Here is a 12,377-nt window from a genome sequence, read left to right as displayed (position 1 = left end):
CACTAGTGAAGCAACAGAAAACTGAGCATCATGTTTAATGACTTCATGTGTTTGCTTGCCCAATTCTACCCTTGTAACCTTATAATCAGCAGCTGACATTTCATCAAGTGGTTTATCTGCAATAGGTTCCACAATTTCAGCTACTTTCATCTTGTTGCTATCAACAGTTACCCTGGAAATAGTCTTCGCCTTCTTAGCAACTTTGGATCTGGACTGTTTGAGTTGCTGGTAGTCGAAGGCATCAGGTGAGATCTCTTGCTTCTTTCTTTTCGGGGTGAAAGAACTAAGCCATGGAGGCAAAGTCATCAACTCACTTCCTGTAACAGCTGTAGGCAAAGGAGAAGCAGTTTCTGTTTGAATCACTGTGGTCACCCTGGGAGGAATATCTGTTTGAATAGCGACTATGTTTTGCTCAATTACCAACGGACATGAAGATTGCCTCATGAATTCTTCAAAACCAGAAGTGGAAGTATCAATTTCTGATAACTGAATGCAAGTGGGATTATCTTCAGGAACTTCCAACACACTTTCTTGTTGTTGCTCAGGAGAAGGCTCGTATGCTGAAATGGGAACTGCGTTCTGAGGAGACTCATCAATGAGCAAATCAGGAGGAGAAAGAGGCGTCTCAATAGAAACTGGAGGAATGACCTCATGAGGCGTGTCTGAAACTGGAGACTTAGGCGCATCATCAGATTGCTGCCCCTCTTCTGGATTATCCAGATCGATCACCCGAACATGGAACCGTGATTTCTCCTTCCCACGAGTAGTTGTCTCCTCAGGAGGAAGCACTACTGCACGACTAACTCGTAACTTGATCCTTGTGCTTGAAGATGAAGCACCCTCCTTATTATCAATCTGAATCTCAGACTTTCGTCCAAGAGGCCCTGTAGAATCATCTTCTTTACCAACCTTGATTTTGATAAGTCTAACAGCATTGCTTTTCAACCATGCGTTAGTGTTGGCCAAGATAGGCTGAAATCTGTCAAGAATGGAGACGCACTCTTTATGTGACCATTGGATCAAAGGAAGTGGAGCTTCCTCAACCCTCCGTGAAGTGTATTCAGGATCAAGTATACGCCCATCATCAATCATCCCTTGTGGGATATCTGCCAAGTTCAAGTCAACAATTTGCTCAACAGTGAGCCTGCAGTAATCCATCTTCAGGACTTCAGCTTCTGTGCGGAGATCTGCCCAGATGTCTTCAATGCGATGAACATGTACAAAGGATTTTTTGATCTTTTCCTTCATACCTCTATAATCAAAATCAGCTCTAGGTTTGAACCTCTTAAGCTTGATTTCCTGCAATTCAACCTCCATGGCCTTAGCCTTCACAGATGTGACAAGGGAGTATCGACCAATTTTCAACGGATTTGTGCTGGAGATCCCCATTCCAACCTTGTGTCTAACAGACTGAAGAGTATGAACAGCCATAATCTGTCTACCCAATTCCATAAGAATTATCCTATCGGTCGGGTATCTTGGTAGCATGTATGGTTGTCCATCATAGCACCCAATCCTCATGTAGGTGAAGGTGGGAAATTGCAGGAATAAGCACCCATACTCAGATACCTTGACCCATGCCTCATCTGATACTCGCTTATTTCTGAGATCCATGTCAAACTGACACATAAAATATCCAAAGAATGCGTCTTGGACTCTTCTGAAATGTAGTCTGCTAGGTTTCAAAGGCAGCTGGTCATAATATTCCCAAACTGGTATGAGAGAGCGATCACCCTTGGTAGAAAGACCTGGAAAGTGTCTAAGTGATGCTGCTAAATATACCAAATAAGAATTCATAAAGAAGGTCATAGTGGTAGGAACCGCTGCAAGTTGTTCGCACAAAGCATCGCTGATGATTTCACCCCATGAAATGTGATGCAACTGCCGTATGAACATGGTGAATTGATACATCCATGGCTCAAAGACATTAGAGTGCTCAAGGCCTAACATTCTGCTGAGAAGAGTGATGGTTTCTCCTATCTCCCACTTGAAATCACAACGGTACAACTTTGCCCATCTTGAGAAGGAAGGACGTGGCTCATGAATCCACCTATTGATGTGGCGCTTGCAATCTTTTTCTCTTTTCACATAATACTCTGCTGCACTTTCTTTGGTGATTTCCATGTAAACAGGTGCAGGAGGTATTTTGAAGACCTTCTCGATTGTATCCGCATCAAGACGAATTATGGCTTCACCATCATCATTTTTTATGACTCTTGACTCTTTGTCAAAATGATGGGCGCATGCAAGAACAAATTCAAGTTCTAGGGCAACCACTGGGAAAGAAGACGCATGATGGATATGGCTGTCCAACAGCCGCTGCAAGTTGTTATCCTGTGGATCTTCTACCCTGTGAATGAATTCTGCCATATCAACATGCCCTATTTCTGTGTCCCTAATGCGATCCAATGGCGAGGAGACCTGGGAAGGTGTAACCTCATTCTGGTATTTATCATATTTGTATTTCATTTTCTTTGGAGTTGGCGATGCCGGCAAATCTGACATTGATTGCGAACCTGGAATGCTGTGATAAAGACTTAAAAGGGTTAAGGCCACATCATAATCAGCTGCAAATATCATTCTTTCTTTTTTCAAATGGGTAAAACTTTGATCTCTGAATTTCACGGTTTTGTGAGAAGAAGAGAGAAGACATGGGAAAATCTTGACTTTGACCAATTTCGGATCTTGGGGGAATTTTCGCAAGTATACAAGTTGGAAAGTACATACATGCAATCGGGATTTTAAAACCCGAATACAAGTATACTTGTAAATTCGAAAATGGAGAAACGGATGAAAAATGGGATTTTGACTTGCGGGAAATGATGGAAATGGAAAGTGCGGATATGGGGAACGTGAATGGATAGAAATGGGAATATCCGGGATAGTCATTTTCATGAAAATGGGAAGATCTTTTCAACATGTAATCCGGTTTTCAAAACACGAATTTGCAAGAGAGAGGTATTTCACATTTTTCAAGCTTGGAAATTTAACCAAAAATGATTAAATTTCTCAACCGTAAGGGAAGAACAACAATTTCCAGCGAACTTGTAATCGAGATTAAAAATCCCGAATACTAGCTAAGATGGAATTTTGAGAAGAATAATGCAATTTAACAATTGCATTTCAAAGGGAAGATTTGTTTCATGAAAACCAATTTTAAGGGAAGAACAACACATGTGAAGAATGCAATTAATAACGAAAAATGAAGAAAACGTGAAAATAAAAAGAAGAGAAGAAAGGAAGAACATACCTTGATTGGAAAATCAAAATGCTTCTCCAACAATGCAATACTTCTTGAGATGAAGAAGCAAAACTGAACTTTTAAACCCTTATCACGTTTTTGTGAAAATGCCCCCAAAAATGGTAGCAATCTTAAACTTGCAAGAGTAAAATGCCAATGAAAGTGTTCATTTCAAGTTTGTTGCAGCAAAACGATCAAGGTATTTGCTAAAGCAATAATACCAAAGGTGTTTGAAGAGGTATCAATGCCAAAGGATTTAAAACGCAGCCAAGAGAGTCACGTTTTTGTGAAAAACGTGGTATTCATTACACATTACACATTCAATGCACCATTAAATGGTGCGAAACTTCTCTTACCCTCCACGCCTTAGGAAGAAAGATCAAAACGATCTAGGAGTGTGTGAAATTTTAAAGATTCAACCCCTCAAAACGTGGCATTAATGATTCACGTTAGGAAAAAACGTGGTTGCTGTTTTTAGGGTAAAAACCAGCGAATTTGTCCTTGGAATGGCATGATAGATGTCCAAAAATGCAAGAAGATAGGATACAAACCCAAAACGCCTCATTCATCCAACGATTCATCCATGAATTTCGCTTTGAAAAAGTCCAAAATCGCTTCCCTCTTGCATTTCGGGTTTTGAAAAACAAATGACAAGTTCGATTTCTTCAAAAGGAAGCAAATCGGGTTTTAGATATAAAATGACAAGTTCGATTTGCACTTTTTCCTCTTTCATGCTTAAAATCGGGTTTTGGATATAAAACAACAAGTTTAAAATTTCACCTTTTCACTCATTAAGCCAAAATCGGGTTTTTTTGGACAAATGACAAGTTTAAAAATTGTCAAAAATGAACTTTATGTTAAAATCGGGTTTTAAAAGACAAACTGCAAGTTTAAAAATACTTGTAAGGGGGAAATAAAATCCCTACAACAAGTATTAAACACTTGCACACATGTAATGGGGATCTAAAATCCCTATTACATGTAAAACCCATTAAAGTAGGGGTTTTTTGGACAAACTGCAAGTTTACTTGCAGTTGAGCTAAAAAACCCCTATTTAAACTAAAAATGACCAAAAAACAACAAAAAGATAAAAACATTAAATGGGAAACTTAAAATAAATTACAAGTGACATATTTGAAATAAAAAAATGCACATGTAAGTGATCAAAAATTCCCCTACAAAGACCACAACAATGAATATCATTAAAACTTGCAGTTTGAAGAAAATTCTCCACCTGCAGTCTGGGTTTTAAAACCCGAAATTGAAGGAAAGGCATGGCAAACGAACCCAGAATTGGACGAAATTTGAAACGTAGTTCGAGAATGGACTGAGGATTAAGCCAGTCCAAGGATTAGTCAAAATTTTGCCTCGGGAAGCGTGCCATAGAGTAATAATTTTCATTTTTCATAAAAATTCCATCGTAGTGGTCCTTCATTTTTGGAAACAAAAATGAGGACAACAGGCTCCAGTTTTATCATGTACTCGCAGATGGGTGGACATACAACATCAGAAGTTAAGAGAGCAGAACGTACCAATGACTTTTACTTTGGAGGAAAGACCAAAAGAAGGAGGAGCAAGCGTGAGTGAAGACACTTCTCATCCTAGAGGCGCAAAGAGGAAAGAAAGACCTGAAAAAAGAGAATCCTCCAAGAAGAAGCAAGAGGCCAATCGAGATCGCCCATCAGGCACATCTTCTCGACATGGAAAGAAGGCAAGTCAAGCTGAAGGTCAAGAGAAGATGGTACCTGAGATTGATGAATCTATGGAATCCATGGTACAAAATGATAAGCCAGAGAAGGGACAAACACCTCAACATTCATCAAGTCAACCTCTACAAATTGATGAGCTACAGGAAGATCAGGGAAATGATGATGAAGCGACATCTCCTCTCCGAGAAGATGAACCACTACTTAAAGAAATACAAGTTAGAGAGACAAGATCCGCCATCCCAGATTGGTTGAAGGAGAGACTGACAAGGGTGATCGTGATTGAGGAGGAAGAAAATGTGATTGATTTGGAGAGCCTTATAGGAAATTCTCAAGAAGTAACGGAAAAGAAGAAGGCCACCAAGATGTCCAAGGTGATTAGAGATGAGGCAGGATCCAGGAAATTGCAAATAGCTACACCAGTAGTGGACAAGTATGAAGATGAAATTCTTGCAGATGAGTATGATGTGGAAACATTTGAGCTTGGTCCACTCACTACTGAACAGGCAATGGATGAGGCAACCGATTCATTTGAGGCACTTAAGGACAAACTCAAGGAAGAAGTGGAAAAGAATAAGAGGCTTGAGAGGGAGGTCGGTGCTTGGAGAGGTTACTTTAGTCATCTCAATCAGCCCTTGAGACGTCAGGATCCAGCAGTATCTCCTGTGCAAGCACTTCCTCTTGAATCAGTTGGAGAAGCAGAAAGGGTCAAAAGCTTGGTTCAGCTTATGAGTTCTTGGATTGATAAATCCCACACGGTAGCCATCGAGTTTGCAACAAGGATGATGAAGACAATCCATCGAGCTATCCAAGTCCTTGAGATTATTCATAATTTATTGATAACTGTAACCGCTTTTGCTCATACTAGAGATGTTATCATTCCTGTCCTGCAAGTAATAAGGCAAACACCAAGACGGATACTGGCACAAGAAAAGATAATGGATGGAGGAACTCATAACCTACTACAGTGGTCAGCTCTTCTCCAGATGAAAGAGGTCCTTTTCGAAGACGTCAACTCAAAATGCAGTCAAGTTGAAGGTGTCATCCATCCAATTCAAGATAAAGTGTTTGAAGTGTTATGTACCATCCTCGGCCGACGAATTGAGATTGAGACAGATGTGGACATCCAAGAGTTGGAGGATAGAATCAAGGTCATCTTTTGCAAAGAGGAAAATATCATCACAGATGAGCAACGAGACCTGATGTTCACTACCATGCTCCTGATTGAGAAGATCAAAGAACTCGAACTTGGATGGGAAACAGCTCTTCTCACTGCCTTTGATCAGGTCATTCACTTGGAGGAACAAATGAAGAATCTTCCCGAGATTCCTATTACTGAGATCGAAGGAATTGTGTCCAGATTCATTGGATATGCTAAGAAAGAGCATAGGAAAGGGAACAAGGTTCTAGAAGAAAGGTTGTTATAGGATGATGTGGCATCTTAATTATCATTGGTCTATTTTTCCTCGACTTTTGTGTCAATTAAATATTTGGCTATACATTTAATAATGTTCATCTAAAAAGGGAACTTTTTGTAATAAACCCTAATTAGGGTTTAATTAGGGTTTAGGTGTCAGAATCTCAACCATTGATCTTCTTTCGATCTGGGCCGTTCATTGTAATTGAGGATGCTATATATACCCTCACTCATTTTCATTTTGTATTAGTTAGATCAGATTAGAAGAAGATATTAGAGATTAGAAGAGCTTAGAGAGAAAGTTATTGTGTAGCAAGATTGAGTAATGAAGAAGGAATTTTGAGCAATTGTTGTCCATTTGGCTTTGAGATCAATAAAATATTGAAGTTATGGTGTTTTATTGCAATACTTGTGGCTATCTTCATGGTTGTTTATCTTCTTGAATCATTCTCAGTCGAAGTAGTATTTAAGTTTGAAGGACTAAGTGTTGTGCTTGATCTTTGGTGAGATTCGTATCCAAACCACTAGCTTCTTACTGATTGTAAGAACACCTTGTGTGGTCAACTGGAGATATTCAAATTGCTTGAACATTCAATTATCATTGAAATATTGACATGTATCTTTATGATAGTGTCTATAATCCTTGATGATTTGAAAATCACTAATCACCTTAGAAGATCGCACCAATTCCAATAAAATTGTAATCCCTTGGCAATACTGAAATTGGTAGAATCTTACCAAGTCTAGCCTACATTGAGTCGTTCGTAGGATTAGAGTAGAATTCATCTCTCGAAAACCCTATCTTTTGATCTTTTTTGAGAATTTGTTAGTATTAGAAAAAATCCTGTTCCTGCAGTCGAGTGAGAGCAACACGGACCAGCTTTCAAAGTGCGTAAGACCCCTTGAAGAAACAGCATTCACAACGACCACTGGTGCTTATCCACACGTAGAGATCCTACAGCGAAGAACCTTGAAGTCACCCTGATTGATCCTTTTCGCGATATCTTCAGCATTCAGAGGCTTTACTCAAGAGAGGATAAGGTACCCTTGGGTATTTTATTCTGTGTTTGATTGTGTACAAAATACACGTCAACAGAACCCTAGCGCGCCAAGGTTTGAATGTTTGTTTTCATGGGCTTGCAAAGGTATAAATGTGCAAATCGAAGACCAGATCTGTTGTTGCTGCATGAGAGAGTGACGCCTATGAAGTGAGTGCAATCAGAGAGTCAATCAGTCAAAGAGTCCATTGATAAACATATTAGTGACTGAGTTTTGGAGAGGAATAACCGGTGACAAGGTTTAACAGTGTTTAAACCGGTAAGGTCAAGGTAACCGGCAAGCTGCTAAAGATTGCAGCACTCAAGCGAACCAATAGGGTTCCAACCGGTAAGAAGGCAGCAAAGAGGCAAGCAGTGCAATGTGAGTGTCAGAGAAGATCCGGCAAGGTAAAAGCAGAGCAGAAGGGAATGAGACAAATAGGTTTGAGAACCGGTAACCAGGTGCATGGTTTGACAATTCATTCAACCGGCAAAGTCTGAACCGGTAAGCAAGCTGCAGTGAGCAAAGGAGAGCAGAGAGAGAGAGAGAGAGAAGAAATCAGACAAGGCACAGATAGAGTAGAGGAAGAGCCTGAGAAGGTGAGCAGAGAACCGGCAGAGAACCGAACAGAGGTGAACCGGTGAAGAGATATGTGTGAGTTACAAAACTCATTTGTAACAAGGTTATTACTATTGTATGGATATATTTCTTTGTAATCACTGAATAGAAGCTCAGTGCAAGGGTTGGTGCTCCTTGGGTTGGTGCCCCTTGGGTTGGTGCCCTAAACTTTGTAATACAGTGTTTATTGTGAGGTTGAATTGGAGTAGTAGACTCCAACAACATTTCTCACCGAAGTTTTTCCCATGTTGGGTTTTCCTCATATATTCAGTGTTATGTGATGTGCCCTTTGTGTGTGCTTGATTTTTGGTCTTCTCCCTATCTCACCGGTATATTCAATTTGTGTTAGATCTGCTAACCGGTACACACATTTAGGATTTAAAGGGTTAAGTTTGGAAACCACTGATTGACCCTCCCTCTCAGTGGCATCTTGTGTTCTACACACCTGTCATCACCAACCAATCAAGCTACTCCGAGTTAAGGCGTCCAAATATATTGAACCTGATTTATCGATTGAAGGAGCAAATAATATGTGTCGCTTCATCAAATATTGTTTTATTTACCTAACCTATTTTCTCATTGGTTCAAACTTCAAAAGGGACACGTGCCCTAGATATTGAAATTTTCTCATCAGTCAAAGAGGAGCTAGTTGTAACTAACCCTAATTAAGGTTTTATTGTTAAATCTCAGCCATTTATCTTGATTTGATCTAAGCCCTTGAATTGTATTGAGACCTCTATAGCTCTGTCATTTGTAAAGGCTAATAGTTAGTAGTGGTAGACATTTAGCAGTTAGCAGCAGAGTAGGAGGAGTAAACTCGAAGTTGTTGCCAAGAATTGTTGGAGTTAATACATATTTTTTATTTAAGTATGGTGGATATCTATGTGTTGTTTCTACATGTTGCATGGTTTCTTGTTACTTCTCAAGTTTAGATATATCTCATTGATTATAAAGGAGAAATTGTAATAATATGTGATTGAATTCTGGTTCATACCAATTGTAATTTGCTGATTGTAAGTTGCAATGCATGGTTAACTTGATCCTCATCAAGCACAAGTTCAATTGTGGATATTTACTTGAACTGCACTAGTATTGGGTGTTTGAATGAATGTTCATAATATGGAAACCCTTCGTTATCTTTTGGAGATTGCATCAGTTTCATGTAGTTGTTTCTGCATGGCAAAGCAAGGCTTGATTATAGAATCCGTCTATCAAAGTATCGTGCATTATCATCATTGTTCTTAGGAAAAGATTAGTGTTCCTAACCCTTTCATCTCTTTTATCCTTATTTTCCAAGCAAGTTAAGTAAGATTCCACGTTCCAGCTGTGTTCAAAGCGTAAGTCCCTTTGTGATTACAAGCAAGATCACATCAAAGACACTAAGTCTATCCTGAGCATAAAGTCGATTGTTTGAATTGTAAACCTTGGAGATGTCTCATTTGATCATATTCATTAGCATAAAACATTTCTTTGTTTGGGAGAGGATAGAATACTTAGTATTTTATTCTATGTTCGAGTGTCCTAAAAAACACATCAATGGTCCCAAGCATGGTTTTGCAAATGATGTGACTTCATTAAAACAAATCAAATATTTAAGGCTCCACGGAAGAGTACTATAAATGAAACAACCGCAATAAAATATTTCAACATCCAGACACACCAATTACTTCCATGGCAATTTGCAAATAATATGTCCCTATGGTTCTTCATCCAATCCATTGACAACCTCAATTTTTTTATTTTTTTGAAACAGAAACTTTTCAAGTAGAACAAAACGGGGAACCACCAGCCAAAGATGTCCAGCTTAAAGTGAGCATAAAGCAATGTGCTAGTTATTGTTGGACCACGTATCAGGTAGAGCTTTTAACACACAGCCTTACCAATACAAATCCAACTGTGTAAATCATGAGTTTTTCTGGAGTAACTGCAAGAGCTGGCACTGCTTAGATACAAAACAGCTTAGCTACCAGCAGTGTTACCAAAATCTCCAATTAAACAAGGCTTTTCCAGTAAATTATAACTTTGGGAATATCAAAGTTTTTTTTTGCAATTCAAATTTAACTTACATTTTTGTAATTCTTGACATTTTTCTCATTCGTATTCTTTAAATCCTTGCAGATTAATTGCTGCCCACACTTTTGGTAGCATTTCTATAATTGTATTGCATTTCCGAAACAGTATTCCCACAAGTCCAAGGTAACAGTCAAATGAAATAGTGTGATTTATAATCCATTCAACTCTACTAAAAAGCCACATCGCCAAAAGGATTAATCCATGGCCAGACAAAAGAGACAACGCAGAGGTTTCTCTATCAGGACATGGCAAATTGAAGGACTAACCTAACTAACCATACAATCAAACAAATATTGCACGGCTAACACAACTAACCATAGAATCAAGTAAAACCCAAATATGGTATTGCAGATGCATTTTGCATTATGAAATGTGTGTGGGAGAGAGAACCCAGTTGACCGCATCTTCTGGAATTTTCAACAACTAGAAGGTTTTGGGGTTAAAAGTATACTGAGTTCAATTTATTTTTTATTGCCCCTCTCTTGGAAGGTTACTCTTTAGGGAAACTCTGATGGACAGGGATAGTTGCAAGAGTTTATGGCATTCGATTCAATTGGCAGCGATCAGTTTTGTTTGCAGTAAGCAGAAGCTGTGACATTCGAGACAAAATTTGAATGGTTTTTAAAGGATGTGAATTCTTTGTCCACCAGGGACAGGCCCAGATGGTTTCTTTCTTAGCCCATGTAAGAAATGATTTTCCTCATAATCCAACTATTATAATATATTTCAAACAATAAAATTAAAAAATAAAATCCAATTTTGAAACTATTTTTTACCGATTGCATTCAAATCTTAGAAAAGTTTTAATCCTCAAGCCTGCTCAATTTAACTATGAAAATCTCACCAAAATGTATAATAATGAATAATGATCAAGGTACCAACCATTGCCAGGGCGTGCTGGAGGCCCATGACTGCAGCCAGGAGGAGCGGTATCTTCTCATCCTTACCATAGAAAGGAAGCAAATCTCTCTTCCCACCGCACACAATCCTGGGAGTACACAGAAATCCCCAATTGTAATTACCAATAAGTTCAACACTCCTCTGCCCAGAATCCTTCTGCTCTTCTTCTCTACTATTAGAAATTTCTTCATTGCTGTTGGACTCCATCAGTGCCATTCACTGTACTACTCGCAAATGTGAATTGAAATGGGTATTTGGAGCTGCCCAAGAGAATAACATACAACAGCCCCAAACTAGCGGGTATTTGTCTACCAGCTCGTTTGTAGGTACTCAGTCAAATGGATTTGAACGATGTAGGTGTTATACTCACATTGTTTTTTACGAGGAAAGTCAAGGCGCTTACTTATTCTATTTTTACCTTTGGCTTGAAGGATGTTAAAAATATTTTATTTTATTTTATGAATAATCGATTCTCCCATATACGAACCCAGTCTCCCATGTTCAAGAAAGTGCATTGGCCTGAAACAACTTTCCGTTCGGTCTCGTACATGACGAGGCATAGACACCGCCGTATTAAGATCCCTCACTTCATTCAAAGGAATTGTCATTCATACCTCAGCACAGATTCATGACGTCTATGCTTAACTAATAGTCAGATTCTGACCATTGATGGAATAAAAAATGGGGTCCTGCATGAGAGGAATCCAGGACTTCTATAATGTTTTGTGGACCCATTAAAAACGAGACTCTCCGATTGGGGAATCTATCAGCATTTCTAATGAATCAGCTGTTCATGTCACCCACGACGGGACGAACCCAGGACTTCTATAATGTTTTGTGTACCCATTAAAAACGAGGCTCTCCGATTAGGGAATCTATCAGCATTTCTAATGAATCAGCTGTTCATGTCACCCACGACGGCATGGAATGTGCGGTAAGTCTAAAAAAATCTCTAAGCTCATCATATTCCGCATTAGAAAAGGTTTTGTTTAATTTATAGCCGCAATTTGGACCAGGCTAATCATGTTTCGTACTTGGGCAGGTTTTGTTTGATTTGTAGCTGCAACTTTTGGGTCATTTCTTTATTCTCATCGAGGGTGATCTATTTTGCATTTCTTTATTCCTATAATTGGTAAGGGTGATAACATCACGTTTGGTTATGTCATTCATTAAGATTTAAATTGTTCAAAAATAAATAAAAAATAAGAAATAAATTCAAGATTCTCCATGAGAGGAATTGGAAAAAAAAATGTAGGATAAAAAAAGATATTAAGAATTTTCAACCTTCACTTCTCAAAACTTTGTTGTTTAATTTTTTAAATTAATAGGCATTTTGTTTAAGTTTTCAAGTTTTAGAAGTCAAAATGGAAAATTGTAGGATGAC

The 12,377-nt window shown here is 38.7% G+C and overlaps 1 protein-coding gene across 2 annotated transcripts in view; it reads right to left on the bottom strand.

Annotated features, from left to right (window-relative positions):
• LOC131064116 (uric acid-xanthine permease) overlaps positions 1-11,922 on the bottom strand; it is a 307,219-nt gene extending 295,297 nt beyond the window's left edge. The window contains exon 1 of one of the 2 annotated variants that reach the window (XM_057998146.2): positions 10,976-11,922. In XM_057998146.2, coding sequence (XP_057854129.2) covers positions 10,976-11,209 — 234 coding nt within the window. In that variant the 5' untranslated portion in view covers positions 11,210-11,922. The remainder of the gene's footprint in view (positions 1-10,975) is intronic. The other variant, XM_057998145.2, reaches the window with a different exon arrangement.
• Between the last annotated feature and the right edge of the window lie 455 nt (positions 11,923-12,377).

Source organism: Cryptomeria japonica, chromosome 5 (genome assembly GCF_030272615.1).
Source record: "Cryptomeria japonica chromosome 5, Sugi_1.0, whole genome shotgun sequence".
Taxonomy (NCBI): Eukaryota; Viridiplantae; Streptophyta; class Pinopsida; order Cupressales; family Cupressaceae; genus Cryptomeria; species Cryptomeria japonica.
The sequence above is the reverse complement of the archived record's forward strand: the minus strand, read 5'-3'. Positions and strand labels throughout refer to the sequence as shown.